Genomic DNA, 22,011 nt, shown 5'->3' with positions numbered 1-22,011 from the left:
AGTGAGGTTTTGCAAAACCATGCTCTGCATGTCACGGTACTCATAGCAACCCTGTGATTAACAGAAAAAAAAGAGCTGATGAGGTGGAGATTGAAATGAAAAGTGAGGTCCGTGCAGAGCAGGGCTCATAATCATGAAAACGTCCTGGCTGGGTATTAGGGCTGGTTTCTGACCCTGGCACAAAAAAACAAAACAAAACAAAAAACATCCAGGGTGGCTTATTGTCCACAACAGGAGTATTCCTGTCATTTATGGGCAGAGTTGTGCCCATAAATATAAAGGTTAATTGATTGTTTGATAATCTTATAAACCATGTTGGCTAATTGATAATACTCTAAGTGGGTTAGAAAAAAAGTGAAAACCAGCTTTTGGGTGTTCCCTTTTCATATGTGAGTCACTGCTCCATTCCTGCTACTGTTTCCTTCACATGGAAACTTTAGAGTGACACAGCTGTGAGTGACAGCCTCTCTACAAAAGAAGAATACAAGAGCTGTATAATCAAGGGCTGTATAGTCACAATTACGAAAGAAGGAGGTACTTGAACTATGTGTCTTTAGATATCAGCTGAATAGCCTACAATCTGGTTTTGGTTTTCTGTCCACACTTTGAGAACATCAGTCCTTACATCATCTGTCTTTGTTGGTGATGGAGGCCTGGATCAAGAGATCTCCATCCAGGCCCCTCTCCACACAATGTGAGTGTTGTGAATTTGAATTGTGTGCTCGCAGGCTGCATATAATTCTGGGAATTGAGGTTCACTCGGAGTGTGTTGTTGATGTTTCCTGGCACGGATGACTTCAGGAAGATTTTCACCCCTATTGTTGGCGCACAGTACGTCTCCTCTCAGTCGGCTTCTGTTCCAAATGCGTTTGCCAGCTGAGACCTCCGTTTTGATGTTTGGAGGATATGAGTGAATTCCTTCTCGCGACTTTTGTTACGCGTTCTCATTTTGGACATAAAAGTGCTGTTTTTATGGGCAGTTACTTTGAGCTTCTTCCATTGGAAAAAAAAAAAAAAAAAAAACATTTTAAGAAAAGTTGATGGACTTGCTTTTGGGATGTTTTTTTCCTTGTGGCAAATGTAGAGAGAGATGGGCACTGAAAAGGAAGCAGCGGAAGCTGAAATGATGCGTCCCTGAGGGCTAACTCGGCTGTATTGCAATGTTCTCAGGGGATTGTTTTTAAATCCATTCCATAAGTTGGAGCTGTGTCACTGACAGGAAGGTGGGAGGAAAGCAAAAGCTTGTCTTAAGTGCAGAGTAAGAAGCACTATCACGTTTCCAGGATTATTTTCTTTAAGTTCTTGTGACTGAGGCCAAGACGTTCAAACACATAGCAGACACTGCCTTGTTTAGGTTCTTTTTTCTTTCTTTCTTCTTTCTAGCTATACTGTGGGAATACCTGAGAACAAACATCCCCACTGTTTGCAAAAGAAAAAGAGAATGAGGCGCTGAAGTGGTGATGGCTGTCTGCTCTCACTGTTTTGGGCCGCTGCCTCCATAAGCCCCCTCAATAATGAGCGGGACCATAGTCCAATGCGAGAGGAGCTGGCCCGCACAGCAGCCTCAGCACGGATAAAAAACATTCCACTGTAGGTCTCTGTTGAAATAACAAGGGCCGCAAAACAATCAGTCTTCACAGCACCCGCTCTCCCCATTCTCATGGGTAATGAGCAAGATGGGTAGTAACCCACTTCGCCTCAGCCTTCACGCCTCCCATTGACTAGAATGGTTAAACTGCATTCCTGCATAAAGATCGAGGCCTGTGACATGCTTACTCATTAACTCTCTTCTTCCTACCGGGATTCACAGGAAGGAGGTTGTTTCACGTCATACTTTTGAGTGATGAAGTCTGACACTAATGAGGAAGCCGACCCAGTTTGTGTTAAAGGTTCTGATAAGTGTCATGTGAAAGTGAAGCTCGTAATGCTGGTGCGTCATGTAAAAACTGTAACTTATCCAAGCTGACAGTGTGGCTCGAGTGAGCCCCCTCTATGTTTGTAGGTTGGTTAGCTGGGCTGTGATAGGTCCACTCCTTCTGGGCTGAAATGATACTGGATGGATACTTACAACATTTGCATTGACGTTTATTTTTTTTCCAAACTCTGTGACCAACAGGCCCTTTTTCTTGGCTCCTCTGTTGGCCTTGCTATGTGACGTTCGAAAGCCTTGTTTAATATCGAGAGGACAATATGATACGCGAGAAGAAAAAGCTAACTGAAGTTTGAGATCAACCCCGGCTATAAGAGCTTTTATGTCTCGATGCTCCTCACATACACGTCAACACTGACATGTGGTTTCTAACCTGATTGCATAAGTACACATTCTTCTTGCTGCTGACATGATCAGCCATTTCTCAGCCCTGCTTGCACTTTCACCGATATCAGTTATGATAATTACTTTGATGAACACATTTAGAAATGAACCATCAGTATGTGAGTTCGAGCTAAATGATGTATTGCAGAAATCAATAGTCAGAAATAGAGCTCCACCAATTTGGGCATTGATATCGGCCCTGTTGACGGATGTCAGTAGTGTGATCACTGTCATAAGTATCAGATGTATCACAGCAGTTTAATGCTGCACAGCCAGGAGACCCTGCTGCTGAGTCAGAGAAGAAGTTTTCTTCTCTACAAACGATCAGTTAAGACAAAGGAAGGGACGACTAGCAACCATTAAAGTAAATCCTATAACATAGCTCATTAAAAAAAAAAAAAAACTAACAATACCTGTATCAACTGGTTAAATTGTTTTTTGTTCCTGGTTTTCAGTGGTGGTGCTAAAATGTGTGCGGTGTTAAAATACAGCGGTAAACAAAATGTCAACATGTCAACACAGCAGGCAGAACATTAGCACCCAACAATGAGCAGCTCAATGATGATCAAACACAAGAAGCAGGTAGTTTAGTTTCCCTCATCTAGAAATCCATGTTCATCTTTTTACCAGCTACATTTGAACGTCGACCGTCCATCTGGCAGGTCGACACAAAGTGAACTTACACTGTGTGATCACTCAACTGATTTAGTTCAACCACCTGGGTCACTGTTGTCGTTTTTTAAAATGTTGATTGTTGTTATAAATACAATTCATTATTCTTATCATAGAAATAAAGCAGATGTTAACCATAATGTTAAGATTCTTCTTTGCTCTGAAGCCCCTTAAAGTCTCACTTCGTCTGTGCAGCTCCATAAATCAGAGATAGTGTTTGCAGTTTAATCCACTCTGTTGTTTGGCTGTACTTTCAAAAAGGTTTGAAAGGATCTGTTTTAAATATATATATATATATATATATATATATATATATATATATATTTATTGATTTTTTTAAGTTCACTGGCTCAACAGGAAAATAGCAAATAATTGACTGTGGTGGCAGTTACTCTGCAGCCATGTTCCAGACATGAGTCATGTTCGGCTGTTCCTGCACAGCGACTCATTTAGTGCTTGTGTGAGTTGTGTTGTAGTTTATAAAGATCTGCGTGGGGGGGCTGAGATTCTGCAAACTCCAAATCCATTCTCTCCATCGTTGGCTCAAATATGAGGGATAAAGTTTGAAAAGAGAATAACCAATGTGACGTCAATCCAGAGGGGATCACAGCTTCATAAATGTGAGGTTAAAGCCACTTTCTTCTCCCAGGCCTACCATAACTCTGTCAGTGGCTCAGATAGCTTAAATGTGTTTTAAAAGCGAGGATAAAAAAATGCTGTTGACTTCCGAAGCCACTCAAACCAAATCTTTTCTGTAAAAATCCCGTTTGGTTGGGCAGGGAAACCTCGACAGACGGATAATTTGAGGCAGATTGTAGAGCATGGGAGACAGGCCACCTTAAATCACTGTATTTCACGCTCCAAAGACTATCCATCTTATCCTGACATGCCCTATTCAGGGAGTGCAGGTCTCTTTTTGTGCCCTCTTTTCTGCGTGGCTGCCGTATATCCTGAGCCTTGTCTACAGCATTGTCCTCTGTGAATCCTTTGCTTTTCCCTACACATAAGAAAATGAGCACGAACACAAAAACCTGTGTTTCTTCAAAGCAGGTGTGCATATCTTAAAACAGCCCCTTTGAAGAAATGGAATAGCAGCACACTCTTTCTACAACCTAATGCAAGGTAGTCACCCGTAGTGAGTTTTCACCTCCCTTTAAAATGGACTCTTTTGGAATTACCACCTCCCCACAGACTCACGTCTCGTTCCTGCAAGAGCAATGCAATGCATGCATAGTATGTACGCCGGGTGCTAAAGTAGTCGAAACTGGAGCTTCCTGATTTGCTCACATTTGCATGAAGTCATGGCAGGATCTGGAGGATGAGACATCATTGCCGCTGCATCACAGGAGCTGTGGTTTCGACTGATAAGACGCCAACTGGTCACGTGTGGTTTCTCTCTCACGCTCAGGTTCTGTACGAAGGACTTTCAACTGATTTGTGGCCTCGAGCTCGCCCCCCTAAATTTGACTTCATTCTTCTGCGTTTGGATAACTTCACAGCTGACAAAACGACACCAAACCCCTTTATGCTTTCAATGTAAATAATGAACTTTAATAATGAATCTTGTAAGCCAGCCAGCCGTTTGGTCACATGAGCAAATTCAGAATCTCACCCTGAGGCAGCGCGTGTTGTGGCCTGTGTTCACTCTCAATGAAAGTTAAAAGATTTATAGATACTGTGTTTAGATAGTAGCACATATAATGTCACCTATTCTACACCAACATCTCAGCATGCCTTTCAGAAGTCCTTATAAAGTACTGAGATTTTACTGAGGCTTTCCCAGTCGTACTTTTATGGCAGCATTAAAGAGCAAACCAAAAGAAGTGCTGTTGTGCTTTTCTAGATTAGTGTCAGCTGGAAGCTGCTATCTAAACTCTCAGAAGCTCGTCGAGGCTCTAAGTAATAAAGTGGGACTTTGTTGAGTGTAACTCAAGTTAAGTAGGCTGTGTGAGTGTGTGTGTGTGTGTGTGTGTGTGTGCATGCATCATGTGCTTGCACTACCTCCTCAGTGGCAGAGGATGATAAGATGGCTTACATTAGGAGACGTGCAGGTTGGCTAAAGGATACGAGAGAGCAGAAACTTTTGATCAGAGTCAGAACATGTTGCGTTCATCATCCTCTCAGTGTGTTTACATGCAGTTAGAAAAGGTCTGTTTGTTGTGTCCGTCAAAGAGCAGGGTTGATCATTTTTCGAAACTAGCATGATTGTGAAAAGTAGCATTCCCTCCTTGCTCGGTCTTCACTCCCACCTCCCCTCTGTGCTCCCTCATGAAGCCACGCCCCCTCACTCACATGCACGAGCGCCATTGGCCCAGAAGCGGATTTCAGCTCGTGCTTTGAGCGTGCACTCGTGTATGCATGCGGTCGAGTGGCCTCTATTCGACTGAGATCTTACTAATTCGAAGAACTTATTAAAGTCTAACTAACACAGCTAGATAATGTGGTCGGGGATTTACTCTTGCATGTAAACGCCTCAGTGGGACCCAAACTGGCTTTGGTGTTGTGCACATTCTCAACACTTCCTACACCGAGCTTTTACCCACAAATCAAACAGCATAAATGTGTCGGTGTCAGTGAGAGGGATAATGTGCTTCACGTTTGGACCCTAAGTAAAGCATAGAGACAGCATGGGTGATCGTACAGGGCTGAAATGTTGTCTGACATGTTTTTCATTGGTCGACATACCGCTTTATGCTGCTGAACTTCCTGGGAAGCTCAGCTTGAAGGAAGTCTGCTGTTAACTTGCTGAAAGGGCTCGTATTGTCACCGACTGTAGAGGAGTCGGCTGTTCTTCCGCCAATAAATCCATTCTGCCCCGGTGCTTGTTTACCTTCATGAGGACAATCATCCAATTAAATGGCTCAACTTCACTGTGCATGTAAACGTCAAAAGGCCAGTCAGTACAAGTAGGGAGTGGGTGTGAATGTAATTCTCACATTGATCAAAAAACAAAACATGAAATGAGTATTTATTTACCTGTTCATCCTAACTGAACAGTCGGGGACCTGCCCGGAGATTTTCATCAATAAGGAAGAAGAATATCTTCCCAGCACAGTCGATGTAAAGTGTCACTGTGTGTCTCTGGTATGATTTAACCCTCATGTTAAAAAGTGCCCACTGCTGTCACTCTGATGAAAGCTTGGTTATGTGTTCGTGTGCTCAGCTGACTCCTCTTCGTCTTCTTTGGTTGCTCTGCACAGGGAAGATGCACGTGTCTCTGGCGGAAGCGTTGGAGGTTCGAGGAGGTCCGCTCCAGGAGGAGGAGGTCTGGGCCGTGCTCAGCCAGAGCGCTGAGAGCCTCCAAGAACTTTTTCACAAAGGTAAGAACAAGAGGAGTGTAGAGCTGTCAATCTCAGGTTTCATCACATCACATTTATCATTTTAAACTGATTGAATTCAGCGGCCTGAAATAGAAATAATTGGCCCATTGAAGCTCCTGTAAGCATATGAGTCTCTGTGACCTCAAAGAGCAATCACTCACAATGATTCATTCTATTTAGTTATTATTATTATTATTAATATCAATGTCTGACTCACTTGTGGAGTGTGTGTCATATGAGGAAGGTACAGAAAGCTGCTAAACAGGCCTGGTTTACATGTTGTACTGTAAAGAATCCCAGTGGCTGATAAAAAATTATTAATAAGGCTGAGATTTATTTTCCATAAAACATTACTGACAGATGAAAAGGAGCAGATCAGAAATGAATAAGAGGTACTGCTCTGTCCACAATGATGTGAAAGCCTTATCCTTCATCGTATTTAAACGGAGGAGTTCTAAAGGCTGCTGCTTGAGAAAAGTGCATTGTGCTGTGTTATGACTTTAATTGTGTCATCTTAAGCCTCCTTGAGGCCGCCGAGCGAGACGCCATGTTTACGCCCCGTCTTATCTCTAGCGTGAATGTCACAGGGCTGTCATGGGAGGAGGAAGTGATTCCCTCCTATGTATCAAAGCCAACAGGAGAGAGCAGAGCTGTGTGTGTGTGTGTGTGCGCGTGTGTGTGTGTGTGTGAGGCTCCATACCGCAATGGGAATTCACAGACTGGGCCCTTTCTCTAAAACTGATCACATGAAGAAGAGCTCTGCTTTAAACGTTGTGATTCAATAAATATTTCTTGTGGCTTTTAAGCAAGTGTGCAGATTTCTCTTGGGGTTTTTTTTTGTGTGCTTCCCTTCAAACTACATGATGTACATTGATAACAAACCCCAGACACCCGTGTTACGTCATTGTGTAATCATTATGATTGTACAACGACTCAACGACTGCTTCACAGTCCTGCTGCAAAAACACAATCTGAAAAGGGGCCTGCTGGCCCGGCCCACGTTCACCAAGCAGCCTCTGACATTTATTTGTGTCATTCTGCATAAATCAGCTTTACCTCAACATCCACTTTGTGCTGACTGCTTCCATCACAAACAGTGCTGGAATGCATGCAGTAGGAATTCCATCTCATCGATGTGGCCTGAAAAAAAAGTCTTTTTATGCTGCGGAGTTCACATCTACAGCTACAGAATGCTCATGTGTGTCCTCCAAGGTAAAATTCAGAACACATGCGAGGCTACTCTGAGTGTTTTAAATGTTTGCGTTTGAATCTTCCCCCTGCACTGTGCCGTTAACGCGTCCTTCTCCTTCCCTCAGTGTGCGTCCTTGTGTAACTACTGAGTGAATTGTGGCCTCTCGTGTAGGCAGTTTTAGACTGCTGAGCTGAGCTAAAATTTGAAGAGCAGATGTTGGAACCCGCTATTATAGAGTCACTGAGCTATGCAGAGAAGTATGTTTACCACGAGAGTGGATTAATAACATCAAACATCCAAACTTCCTTTTCTGGGACATCGGTCACGTGTCCTGGTCCAGCATCAAAAAGAAACAGCAGAGGGCTGGTTCTCCCTTTAAAAGACTGAATGCTCTTTGTTTGGTTTGAAGCAGATGAAATGCTCACAGCTTCTCTTACTTTATGCATTTCTTTCCCTCTCTAGACTGACGTTAAAGTCAATGTTAGCACATACACCACTGATGGAATGGGCAGGCCTACTGTTGACTTAACAGACCTTTACATGACTTTTCAGACGGTGTGTGCGGTCTCACTTCGTCAAACACTAAACCACAGGCGCTGTGTGCACATGGTAGCGGTTAGCGTTTGCGTAAGAATCAATTGTTCAAAGAAGCGATGTGTGAATGTGTCTGATTTGTGGGCAGAATTCCTCGTCGTTCGTTTTGTCGTATATTTCGGATCAAATAGAAACCAGTGCGGTTATACCTGCTTCTCTGCTGAGGCCACCTGCTGCTGCACATCTGCTCTCCCTGTCGCTCGAGTCAAAGGCTCGCTTTGGATCTGAACGCATGCTATACTGTGAACTTTGATGACATCTACTTTCTAAAGGACTGCTGCAAGCTTTGGATAATCGATTAGAATAATTTCCTGCCCCTCGCTCAGATAACGGCTTACTAGACCGACGATAGCACTGTGCAATCAAGTGCAATTTCATATTTTTAGCAATATGAACATTCACATTAAACCCGGTGCAAAAGTCTAAATCTTATTTTCTTATTTGTTGCAATAAATTCAGTTCAATGTGTTCAAAATATACTGTCAATTCAACCTGTATCTGGGTGTAATGGTCATGCAATCCTATCACACGTTGCACATTTTACTCTCTTACTGCAGGCCCGTCGAAAAGACGACTTTATTCAAGGTCAAAGAACTCATGCTGTCTATGATGTGAGGAAAGGATCGAATAGTGCATGTTTGAAAGTTTTTGTTTTCTTTTCCTTCATAAGCTTGAAAGTCAGTTTCCATCTGTTATTTTTTCTCCCAATATCCTCAGTTTATTCAAGGTGATTTATTTGTTATCCGCAATAAAACAACAAATTTGCTCAGACTGAGTCATGCACATCTGCTCAGCTTCATCATCCCTTCACCGGAGCTGTACACCTACTCTTCTTTTTGAGAAAGATGTCCAAAATGGTCACATGAGTTTTAAACAGGAAACTTATATTTACTTAATAAATTCCAGCTTTGGAGAGCAGATACTTGGTGCCTCAGATCCAGTTCCTCTGTTCGTCTCACTGCTTCTCTTCTCGAGGTGAAGCGTTGGTAAAAAAAAAAAAAGAAAGAAAAGAATTTTGCAGCGCTGCGCAAACATTCCTCTGTATATTTTTAAAACATCCTCTGACCATAGCGCTGGCTGTGGCTTTGTAGGAAAGGGAGAATTACGTTGCGTAGCCATTCCTTTCTGCGTCCATGTCCAACAGTTATTTTCTCGCAGGCTAAGAAAGCAACATGTGTTTTTGTTTACTTCAGATTTCTTGAGTTTCCATAAATGCCAGAGAAAAATCCCCTGTGGTTGGATACGGCTGCAGGCAGCTTTTAAGATATAAATGTTTCGACTCAACTTTGATGCTATGACCAATATTAAAACCCTAATACTTCATATTAGCTGTGTGTGTGTGTGTGTGTGTGTGTGTGTGTGTGTGTGTGTGTGTGTGTGTGTGTGTGGCATTAGCAGGGAAATGAAAAAATAGCGGCCTTAAAATGTTGTTTCCTGCTTTTTATCTGTCGTGGTTCAATCATCTCTTTCCCTCTCCAGACCCTTCAGCCATGGGCTTCATCATCTCCCCCTGGTCCCTCCTGCTCATGCCCTCTGGAAACATCTCATTCACAGACGAGTACGTCACCCAGCAGGACCTGAGAGCCTTCACAGCTCCAGAGGTGCTCGAAGGGGTCTCCCTGTCTACAGTCTCTGACATAGAGAAGGTATCAAACCTTTACATCACCTGTTCCTTCTGGAACATAAGCCATTGTTTTAGCTCAATCTTCCTGTTAGGGATGTCCCGATACAAGCGATACTGATCCGATATCAGCGCGAATCATGCACACTTTTATAACGTATTTTGTAGAGTGGACTGTTAGAAAAGGCTTGATCAAGTGATGTAACTCAAACAGAGAACAAACGTCAGCAACAGTAGCTATGAGAAAAACTGACCTGTTTGTTTTTGACCAGGTTACATCGATTTTAACCTTCAACATAATATCTACAGTATTCTACAATTGAATAAAAATAAATAAAATAAAAATAATCTATATAAATACAATAAAAACAAATTATACTGTTATAGTCTGTTAAATGGTCTCTGCTTATTGGAGGTTTTTAGACGCAGTCCGATAAAATCCGATATTCGTGTTCTGGCTGATCTCGGACCAATATCCAATGAAAATATTGGATCGGGAAAACCCTACTTCCAATGGTTTCACTGTTTTTTTTAAGGGTATTAGTCATTCAAATAAACAGATCTAAGTATGTCAAAGGCAATGATTCACAGGGAAATAAACCAAATGTTCCTCACAGGAGCTTTAGCACTGCAAGTCTGAAGTCTTGTTTAGCACGTTTATTTTGAACTGTTGTTTTCTGCTGATGAGGTGATGCTTTTGTGAAGTGATTTCCCTACGGTGGTGTTGGAGCTGCTGTTGTTGTGACATAATAATAATAAAGTAATAAGGTGTTAAATTAGGCCTGAGTAACACGACACAGCTCTGGAGCTACATACTTACTGTTCACAGATCCAACATGCTTGTAGAGTTGCAACATTTCTTCGTGAAGTTGTGAGCACACATAATATCTCTACCATGCAGGATGACTTGTTTTCCTAACGCTCAGGGACACGCCCCCTCTTTTCCTCTGGTAGAACAGCTAAAATCTTGCATGACTGGATTCCCGTCCTGGCACGGTCCCACAGACCTCAACACATTTTTGTGCTGAGTCAGTTTTCCAGCCATGGTCCCGCCTCTCGAGCCAGCTGAGTTATTTCAGTGTAGAAAATCTAATCTGCTTTCCCCATTATCAGAGCCTGTGGGTAAACACACGTCAGCTGCCACTATTTTTTACTCTCCACATTTTTAAACTTTGGAGATGGCGTTGTTGCTTTAAAATTAGGCTTTAAAAATGTTTTGTGTCTTCGCGTGTCTTTAAGTTTGTTCCTGAAAGACCTTGAAGGTTGTGTTGCATTCTTTGGCAATCCCTGAATTATTCTTTCCTCTACCAAGCCCAACATTCAGGGGAAGTGATTTCTCTCCCAAACAGTGAGGGCAGAGTAATAAGAGGAGGGAAATGGAAAAGGGGTTTTGGATTTAGGCTGGAAGCCCCTGTCCTTTTCCTTTCCAAAGAACTATGAATTCAACTTTTATAACACTCCAGCAGTTTTTGAGCTTTCGTCTGTCTCTCTGTCCTCCCTGTGGGGCCAGAGGACTTTATTAAGAACGGGTCAACTATTAGTTTATTTGAGTGAAACATAACTTTAATGTTCTCAACCTGTCAATGCGATCTTTTTCAGTAGATATATATTTTATTAATCCTTGAGGGGAATTTTGGATTTTACAATCGGTTATTCGAGAGACATCGGTACTCTTCGGTTCCCAGACCAAGTCCCTACGGCCTGAGTTACTACTGACCCGATTTAACCTTAAAGGAAGAATCTGCAACTTTTTGATCCAGTAGATGTCGCCCTTGAGCGTCAGCGTGAATACAAAACAACTTGAGCTGCATTGTTGTGCTAGCAGGCTAACGCTAGCGTTCTTGAGTTTACTCATAAATTCACACGAAATGACCATGACCGTAAAACGCTTACATAACATTCAGATAAGCAGTGAGTACAGTATGGTCACAGTCATGACTCCCAGAGTTATTCTCAGAGGATAAATTGGATTTCTGATAGATTTATGTGTAAAATGTTGCACTTTCAGCTTTGAACTCTTATCTTTTTGTTTTCTGTGTTCTTAAAGAAATCCAGTATTAATCCTTAATCAAATGTTTTTATTTGTTTTGCTTCATATCCCTAACAAATAAAGACTGTTTGTCATATAAATGAAGTATGATGTTTATTCCTCCACAGATGCACATGTACTCTCTGGGTATGACTCTGTTCTGGGGGGCAGACTACGAGATCCCCCAAAGTCAGGTAACTTCATATTAAAGATATTCCTCCTCCCTTTCCCTTTCCAGATTAGTTTTTACTTTCATGTTTGCACCGAGAATCTCAGATAAGACAAGAATTACTAAAGAAGACTTGAGCTCAAACATAATAGCAGTTATGGATGTTCAAGTGCAACTTGATTTTGAATGGGACTTAACTTGTTTAATTTGCACCGATGGAATGCATATGAAAAGTCCCCTCAGTTGTTAGCCGCACCTAAAATGTATTTTTCGTCAAGATTAAAACGTCTCTTTCAATCAGTTATTTTACTTCAGAGGATTCACATGTAAAACGTCACGATCAAGAAGTGGAGGAACAGGAGCTTGTACTCATTGGTATTGATTAAAGTCAACATTCAAACATGCTAAATTTAAAATCTCACGTGGAACAGCGTTTTGAAAAAAAATGACATCTGTTTCAAAATATCTCATCTGAGGAGGTTCAAGCTGTAAATCTGGAACGTGTCTGTATCTGCCAAGTTGTCTGGTTCTTCATGCATTCATATCTCTGCAAGAGGATAAAACATGATCATCTGTGAGAGAGTTCACATGAGAGAAACGCTGCCTTTTCTTGTTATGTTATACCTGTGCTTATGTTAGCTTTAAAAACATTTGGCCAAAAAACAACAATGTGTTGTCAAGCATGCAAGTAAAATCCAATCCAACTTTTTTTGATGAAGCACAGCTGACCAAAGTGCTGTACAATAAATTAACACTTATAGAATAATTTAAAAGGCTTAAAAAAAGAAACAAAATACTAAGAAAAAATAAAATCAACATCTTAGTTAAAAAGGTTTTAAAAGTCACTTAAATGTCCCAACAGCCACCATGAAGCTCCTATCTGCTGCATACAGTGCACAAAATGACAGCAATGTCAAAGATGGACGTGATCCATCTCATGAGCCTTTTACACATATTCATAAAAAAAAACAACAACAAAGAATTAAAAGTGTAAAACACTGACTGAGAAGATTGCTCTCATGGTGAAACAATGATATGACTGCTATAATGATTAACAGTGACACCAAAGTGTTATGTATCTGGGCGACATGAAAAAATGTCTGATGATTTGGATGTGCAAAGTAAAGTGTTCGACGTGACTGTGAGTGAAACACGAGGTGTGGCGATGACTTTCTAATCCAAAACATGCGGCGTAAGGACGTTTCTGTGACGGTCAGCATGAGGACGTCGATTCCTGATTTCAAATGCACTCGCTTCTTAACCCGGCATACTGCTCTTTCCCGGTTTGAAATGCCAACTGTGATCATTCTGCTTTCTGTGCAGCCGATGAAGCTGGGGGAGCACCTCAACAGCCTGCTTCTCAACATGTGTGATGATGTCACGCTGAGTCGAATGTCGTTGCGCACGGTGCTGGACATCTGCAGCAAGCACATTCGAAACTCCAGTTGTGACCCTCCCTTCTCTTATATCAGAAAACTGGTCCGCTTGGTACTGGGCAGCCTTTCCCAGGTACGCTGTTTCTTTTTCATCCAGAGGTCAAATACAATATTCTTGAGTAGTTTTGACTGCTTACTAGTAAAGAATTCATTTGCAAAGTAAATTGACTTTAAGAGACTATCACAGCTCCTATTTTAAAGCCCAGTAGGTTTATTGAATTACACAACACATAATGGGGCTCCTGTTGATACAGAATGATTTCTGGACGGATGACTCTCAGGAGGAATGGCCCTCTAACTTCCGTTCTTCCCCTTCCTCGCCCTTGTCTTGCTTTTTTTTCACCTCCGGCTTTTTGTTTTTCTTCCCTGCTCGTCGTCTTACTCTCAGCTGGACGGTCTGCTGACTGACAGAGAGTCTCTTCCGGAGCGGAGTAAGGAGATTCGAGAGAGGCTCAGGGGCAAAGGTTTACCCTCAGGTAAGATGAGCTTCTCCTTTATATACGCACACGCACGAACACACACACATGTTGTTGTTCCATTTGTTTTTAACTAGAGATCAAAAGAGACTCGTGTCAGTTACTGTTTCCAAAGGATAAAATATGGTTGTGTGAGTGTCGTTGGAAATTCTGTTCACATGTTGGATTGTGTTCACACTTTCGGGAACTTTTCTGAAAAGAAGATCGCTTTCGAATGCGCTCACTTGGTTTGAAGCGATTCCTCTCTCACATCCTCACTTTCTAAGTATGCCGGAAAGAATCCAAAGTACACGAGGAACAACACACTGCAAACCTTAAATCGTATTTAATGCAGGAAAATATGACCAAATCTTCCCAGTGGTTTGTGAGAGCGCTCCAGCATTTTTCCAGGCCACGGGAAGGAAAGTGGAGCACAAACATGGCTTGGTTGTTACCGATTATGTAAGCACGGCATGGCATTGATTACAGATGCATATTTTGGAATCACCAGTGAAGCTGCCCGTCTGCTGTTTGTGTTAGTGCTTTGTTTCCCTGGTTGAGCACCAGCCCTCGGGAAAGTACACGCAAAGACGATTACTCAGTTGTTAAGTACCTTTCCTGTGAAGGAGCAGCTCTCCTCTCCCTCCTGTGAGCCAGCTCTTCCAAGGTATTCTTGCTCAATGAAGGGAAGTGAGACACGGTGTCTCCTTTTGTGTTGGACATTTTATAGCTTTGTTACTCTCCTCCATATGCACATCATCACATCACACCAGTTTTTTTTTTTAGTTTTTTTTTTAAACAAACGTCTTTGAAAAATAAGACACTCTGTTGAGAGAAAAAACTTTTTTTCTTAGTTATTTTTGCTCATTTCAGTCTTTGTGTGCCTCCTTGAGTTCCTGGAAGAAAGTGTTTGAAGTGTTTCTCTGTTAAGAACAAGCATATGCTCCGTAGATCAAACCACCACCGACAGCGTGTTTTTTTTTTTTTTTTTTTTTAACACGACTTCACGTTTCCCTCTGCTCCACTCATTTTCTGCTTCTTCTCTTCATCCTATTGCGCTTCTGTTTATGTCTTCACTCCAAAACTAGAGCTGTCACAAACATGCGTAGTTGAAGAGAGAAACATGAATTACCATTGCGTGAATCGCTCATCGCTGCACAAGAACTTTTTTTTTTTAGTTTTAATCATTCGAGGAGATTGGCTGCAGAACAAATTCAACTCTTGTTTGAACCTCGTAAAGTCGAGGGCAACATGCCATGTTTCTTAATGAGCTTCTTTTTTTATGGTGTAATGTGTTTACTTTACAAATTCATCAGTTTTCCATCCGGGTGCTGTTTAACAGAAACGTGCGAACACAGCGGCCAATTCTAATTAAATGCCACCTCAATCCACCAAATAACAACAGATCTGAAAACAGATGTAGGGCTTGATTTAGATATCAGAATGTAAAGTCAGATTTATGAAGGTCAAAGTTTCTTCATCAGTCACCTGGATGGGTAATCTTGCACTGTATTATTAGATGGTATTCGGCAGCATCAGGGCTGTCAATCACAATATCTTCCAACTGTCATGACAGAACGGGGAATCTGAGGACATCCTCTTTTGCCTCTCGAATTATTAACGCTGTAGCTGCTCGTTTTTGAGTGGAGGGGCCGTTAGAGGCCAATCCAGGGTGTCGGTGCAGAGGAGGTCTGCAGTCGACAGCGCTGGGTTCAGCTGTTAGCTTGATATTAGAAATGTCTGTTTGGACAGGCAGTATTGATTCCAATGTAAATCCTTTTTAACCCTTCACAGGGCTCTCATTGAAATACTTTGAAATACAAAGGTTCAACCTCATAGTGTCATTCAGGGACATAACAGAACTTTATTTCTGTTATAACATTTTTCAAGAATTGTAAGTGTAATAAACATTGACAAAGTTACCATATTTGGTTCAAATGCCACATTAGAAGGATCAGTGACGTAGGGTGGCTGAGTGAGGATCACATGCTTCTCCACCTTACTGAGGTGCACAAGGCTGGCCATATGTAATGTTTGTGGAAATGACCAAAAATATAGTCACTTTTAAGGGTTAAATCCGTTTCTATGTCCTCTGCTCATCTGAAGGTAAGCATGGAGGTGTTAATGATGAAGTTATCCTTCGTGAATGATTTGTTTCATACGGTCTTAAAAAAACAGCTCTTCTTTATCTGTTTTTATTTCTTTATTATCCAGCTAAACAGTAACGTGTTTCTATTAAACTCTGGTTCTCTTCTGCTCTCAGGCAGGAGCGCCGCACCCAGAGTTCTGGAGCGCTACCGAGCCAGGACTCAGGAGCAGACCTCTCTGAACAGGGGCCTGAGCCGCTCCATGGGCTCTCTGCCAATCCAGGAACTAATGAAGGGGGACGAAGGGGCGGCCCAACAGTACTCGCTGCCCAACTCTGACTCCCCAACAGATCTCTACTCCAGACCCCCCTCACTCCAGCACCAGCACTCCTATCCCTATCTGCACCCCCTTCACCCCCAGCAGAAGGGACGACCCGTGGAACTGGACCGGAGGTCTTTACCCTTTCACAGTGGAGACCTGGGTCCTAGTCAGGCCCGGAAGAACTGGGCTTCCTCTGTGGACTTGGCTTACATCGACCCGGAGGCTCTTCGTTTTGGGGCTCTGGAGGATGCGCGGAGAGGCAGCAGTGCCATAAGCAGCCACTCCGTCGGCAGGCACAAGTCGCCCTTGCTGTCCGGTCGGGAGTTGGATACTCGCTACTCGGAATTTGCCGGATTGAAGAGCAGGAAGCCTCATCACCACTCAGCCCTGTCTGTGGGCTCGGGCCACCCTGGAGCCTACGACAGGATAAAGGAGAAACAGAGGAAACTTCAGGTGCTTAGACAGGCAGTCGATGGTGAGTGAACCTCTCTAACATAAAAAGCTATACAAACACAAAGTCCACTTCTTCCTGTTCAGACTTTGTGTTGTAGATATGAGCAAAAAAAATGTCAGAAGTATGGATTGGATTTAATGTATAGACAGCTGTATGTTTATCCAAAGTGCTTTAAAAAGGTAAAAAAAAAAAAACATTTGAACACTTCCTACCCAAGTCTGCATTTGACAGATTTGAATCATTGATACAATATGAGAAGAAAATAAACTTCTCAATAACCGTTTCATTACCATGACAACAAAAAGTCCCAGGCTCACAGTATTGGCTACATTTTTGTTTTATGAGCAAAGATTGTTGCAGACAGTCTTTATTACGATAGTGCTCACTTAGTGAGGAACATGAAACTATTGATTATTAAAACAACAGATTGTGTCATTTATCACACGTGGTCATGAAAGGTTTAGCTTTGTCAAACATTTGGAACACCAAAGTGGCTGTGTGGTTTTCATAGCCCAGACGACTTTTAAAAAGAAGTATTTCTGATACTTCAAACAATGACTCACCGGTCTTGTTTTTCTTTTGTGAACACAGACGCATAATCCCAGGTGCCACAGCTCATTCAGAAGTCTAATCCACATTTTATTTTGTCTTACAACAACAACAACAACGAGGTCAAAAGTAGAGCAAGGTCCTGGTACTCTGGGGACAGGTCTGAGCTTGGTCCTTTGTCATTATTGTGTAATGTGTGGTGCCGATGCTTTGTTTGAACATGGAGTGGATCAGCTTTAAAGTTTAGAGATATTAAATGGATGTCACGTGGGAGGTGGCAGGCTCACTATTTCAGACAGAAATCCGCTTTTCTGAGACACGGAGCAACGTCAGTGAGTCAAAGCCTTTCCAGGCCCAAGCTGTGTCCTAAAGATTACAGCACATGTCAAACTCGGTGGTTAAATGAATTCACCAGGCAATAAAAAGAGGGGTCCGGGGCGGCTCGTGTGAAACGAGCCTCGAGCCTGAAAACGTGACAGTGATGGGGGTGACTTGAGCAGACAGAAACACGGACTAGTTACAGGTTGTTTGTCCATGTGGGATGGGACCTGGGTGCACGCTGGCTTGGATGAAGGATGGTTGGCAGTGCATGTGTGGAAGTGTTTGGACAGAATGTATGAGTCACCGAGTGCAGAGGTTTCCAAATGCTGGATTCTAATTGCAGGCTTGATCAATTCTAGCCTGCTGCTGACTGTCGTACATGCTACAGAGCGAAATCTATTAGTCCTTTTTCTTTCTAAAGCCACTTTGATGTGAACGCAGACATCAGCACATAGTCGTGCAGAGTATTTACAGTGTAAAAAAAAAAAAAAAGCTACCTTCATTTTATCACATGCTTAAACCAAGCACACACAACACAATTGTTTGACACCTCAACAGTCAGCCATAAGAGCTTTACGTTTCCCTTCGGGGCTTAATGCATTCTTGCTCAAGTCTCTATAGGCAGATATACGTTTGTGCAAAGAGTCACAAGGAGCTGTATGGATCTACTGGCCATCTGGGGGGACAGTGGAGGAGCATGAATGGCTTCATGTAACGAACGCCTGTCTTTTACCTCTCCTTCCTTTTTCCTTCTCCTGCTGGTTTGCCAAATCCCCCGAATCTTCCTTTCGACCTCCAGCCTCCCTGCTTTTTCTGGCAGCTATTTTTAATTCTGACCGAGCCACCAACCAAAGGCATTCTTCTCCTCTCGACTGTGGCTTTTCATCCCGAGCAAATCCTGCCTTTCTTTGCTTCTTTCATTCTTTGGCCTCGTGTTGATTGTAATCAGAGGCACTTGGCATATTTTATTTCTTTTCATATGATGGTGTGAAAAGAGGAGTTTGAAATTAATACGGGGTGGGGGAGGGGGTGAATAAATGTGTGTTCAGATACGTTATGGTTGACACAAAGGAATATCTTCTCCCATCAAACTGACTGAGGTCGAATAAGAAGGCAGAGCCAAAGTATTTTTGTGTCCCATCCCAGAGCTGTTTGGCGACTGTATGAATGGGGCCTAATTGAGCACAGACCATTTGCAGGGCCTCGTGGATGTGTTACTTGGCAGAGAACTACCTTCCTCTCTTTTTTTTTTCTCTTACTTTTTTTTCTGTTCTTTCCTGCAGGAAAGTGATGGCGCAGCAGTGGTCAGTGCTCTCAGGTTTCACCCAGCTACACGCTGCTTTTTCATGCTGTCTGCGTGTGTGTGTGTTCGTGTGTGTGTGTGTGTGTGTGTGTGTGCGTGCGCGCGCGCGCGCATTTTGCATTCGTGTTCAACTGAATTACATGGGTCCAACTAAACATTGTGTTTGTGCATGCCTGTGTTTGCATGGGCATGTTTATACCTGGCCCCCTATGCCTCACACACAATAGCCCCCCCCCCCCCCCCCCCACACACACACACACACACACTTTACCTTTTTGGTGCCAAGGTGCATCAGTCAGTAGAAAGTTGCCTCGCAGATCTTGGGGCTGTAATTGGAGTCATGTGCAGAGGGATTGAGGGAATTCCAAACATTATTGGACCTTTCCGGCACTTGGCGGCAGGTCATGTGGCTTTGGACCGGGGGCAGGTCCAGCTTGGACAACATTAGCGAACATTGCAGTCTCAGTGAGAAGGAAGTTGGTCACCATAGGAGCACCCTTCCAAATTCTCATAATTAGATCACATTTTGGTTTGTTGACTCCAAAAGCCGTGGAAGGAAAAGATTATAGTATTTCTATGAAAGGCTTATGACAATTAAGTTGAGTCATGATCCTTTTTAATCAGCTGCCTGATTCTGTTCCAGGAAGAACACTCTAAGAATTCTGTAAACAGACATTTCCCATTAGTGACCTTTTTTTTCTCCACCTGCTATTTCAAAATCTACACTTGACCTCGTCATGTTGACGCGGTAGAGGGAGGAAATGATGTCTTCTGAACGCTGTTATCCACTCAGGAATGTGCCTCCTTCTTTCTCCCCAAGAGCACCAGACTTTAAATAACCTCGGAGAGGTTGTGTCTGCTCTCAGCGTGAACAGCCCCCAAAAAGGCCGGAGCCTATGGAAGTTGTTTGTGTGCTCACAGAAAGCTCGTGTAGAGGTGTCAAAAGTGCCAGATCTGCAGGGATACGTGGAGAGAAAAGGGGGAGAATAAACAGGGGAGAGTGTGAGGAGGGCTGAATGAGAGGAGAGGGAAACGAAGAGATGACTGCGGGTCGTGTTATCCCAGGAAATGATACCAGTCCGCTTGAAAATATGAACAGACTGTTTTTCCAGCGAGTGCGTGTGACTCCCAATACTGAGAAAAAGACTTGATGGAGCACCGAGAAAACAGAACTATCATTGAACCCATTATGGTTTGTCACACTTAACCTCACACAAATGATTTAATTACAACTAAAAGTTGACGCCTGGAAAAAAAACTCCTCTTCACGTCTTCTTGCGTGTCCGCTTGCTTTCTACTTCCAATTGTGCAATTTTACTGGAAGAGGTAGAGATTAAGAGAATCAACTGAGTCAATCTGAAGATCTTTTGTCTCCATCTGTTCTGCTACGCTTTCTATATCCTGGCAAACCAACAATACCAGCCGGAGGGGGAGGAGCAAAGAGAAGTCACTTCTTACTAAACGTTTATCTGATTCACCCTCCGGTCAACCCTTCTGCCCTCTCACACATTTCAGTGGAACTTTCAAATTGTAAGATAATCAGTATCGCTCTTTCTAAGTAGCTGTGACCATCCTCACGTCTTATCACTTGAAGTTGTGGCGTTTTCTTCATAGAGAAGGTGTGTTCTTTATAAACTGTAAGGTTGGCTGATGTCGGTGGCAGTTCTTAAAACATCACGTGTCAACCACAGACTTTCTAAAGGATGGTGTATTGTTGTTTTCACACTTAGAAACACGGGACATGATGGAAAACTGTCCATCGTGCCAATGGCTGGTAATACACACGAGGTTGGCCTCGATGTTGACAGTGGCATGAGAGCTGTGTCTCAGACGTGGGAAGGATGTCACTCTTGGGAATCAAAGCACAATCTTCTGAAAATTCCCAACATTTTTTTGGGATGAGCTACTGACTGTGTGTACTCAAACAGGCACATTTTCGACCCTGACTTTTCTACGGGTGCAACCTATCTGTGAACACATAGGTTGTATTGTATAAAGGAGGATCCATACTTTTGTCCTTCTTGCCAGAAAGTTCTGATCCACTTGTTCGTTGATACTTAGAACTTGACCGATTTACATTAAGCAGAGCTATAAAAGCAAAAAACTGTCCTCTATGATAAATCTAGTGTTGGACTCAACCGTCTCGTCTGTTCGTCCGACAGGTAAAACATCCCACTTTAAAGGACATGTGTGAACAGATAACTCAGAAAGAACTCTGCTGGCTGTCGGGACATTTTCTGGAAGTTTCTGATACATGTTTTTGTTCCACATCTTCCAGAATTGTCCCCAGTGTTGGACTTTGTTCTGGGCCCTGACTCATATGGCAAATTTTGGGCAGATTTCGGTATCGATATTGGGCTGAGAAAAAAAAACAGATACCCATGTATTGGCCGATACCTTCCTTAGATCTGTAGAGATGGATGGACACTTTTTTGTGTTGATTTCTTTCAAATGCATCAAACACTTGCGGAAATGATATACAGTATAACGTAGACACTTTACTGGAACGTAAGTGTGCATGTACGTGCGTTACCACTTGACCCTCTGGAGAGTGCTCATGCTTGTTTTAATCCATGTAACACAGCATCAATCATTCAGACCGCTCGTCTTACTTCCAGCTTCGATGAGACTTTCTTGTGCTTTTGCTTGTGATTCAACCTTACAAAGACAAGTCTGTGTTGCTGTGAAACTCTTCTGAACTAAGCTCTTTGAGCAATGGCTGGGGAATGCTACTCATTTAAGCTATGCTGCTGATACTGAAGAGCAGGACTTTCAAGTTTGGAGTAGCAGCCAGTGAAACACATGACCCTCAGGGCTCTGTGTTGACACTATTGTGAATGTTGTGTTACCACGGATGTGTATTTCATTATGAAGTGTATCAAGCATTGTTTAAAGAGAAGTGAATACACGGTGAGCTGATGTGACGACCCCCCCCCCCCCCCCACTCAAGATGTTCTCTAACCTGACAGGAGGAATGTCTGTGTAAAGCTGAGCGGAGTGACAGGTGCCTTCCCTTTTTGATAATTTACCAACAGCAGGACTGATGCGTGCGTTTGTGTTCTTCAGTCTGCACGTTTGTGGTTTCTGTCGGTCTCATGAGGATTTGAAACAACTCCTGTAAACAAAAAACTGACGGCTTGTTGTCCCACCTGCTGTCCAAAAAAGTCCTACAA

At 42.7% G+C, this 22,011-nt stretch overlaps 1 protein-coding gene across 3 annotated transcripts in view; it reads left to right on the top strand.

Moving 5' to 3' along the window:
- The window catches only part of ptpn13 (protein tyrosine phosphatase non-receptor type 13), a 46,085-nt gene that overhangs the window by 926 nt on the left and 23,148 nt on the right, over positions 1–22,011 (top strand). For all 3 annotated transcript variants that reach the window (XM_079364345.1, XM_079364344.1, XM_079364343.1), the window contains exons 2-7: positions 6,187–6,306; positions 9,572–9,738; positions 11,871–11,936; positions 13,235–13,420; positions 13,736–13,823; positions 16,066–16,686. In XM_079364345.1, coding sequence (XP_079220471.1) covers positions 6,192–6,306; positions 9,572–9,738; positions 11,871–11,936; positions 13,235–13,420; positions 13,736–13,823; positions 16,066–16,686 — 1,243 coding nt within the window. In that variant the 5' untranslated portion in view covers positions 6,187–6,191. The remainder of the gene's footprint in view (positions 1–6,186; positions 6,307–9,571; positions 9,739–11,870; positions 11,937–13,234; positions 13,421–13,735; positions 13,824–16,065; positions 16,687–22,011) is intronic.

The sequence above is a fragment of the Symphodus melops genome (assembly GCF_947650265.1).
Source record: "Symphodus melops genome assembly, chromosome: 16".
In the NCBI taxonomy this organism is placed as follows: Eukaryota; Metazoa; Chordata; class Actinopteri; order Labriformes; family Labridae; genus Symphodus; species Symphodus melops.
Note: the sequence above shows the minus strand (reverse complement) of the source record. Positions and strands in the feature narration are given on the sequence as shown.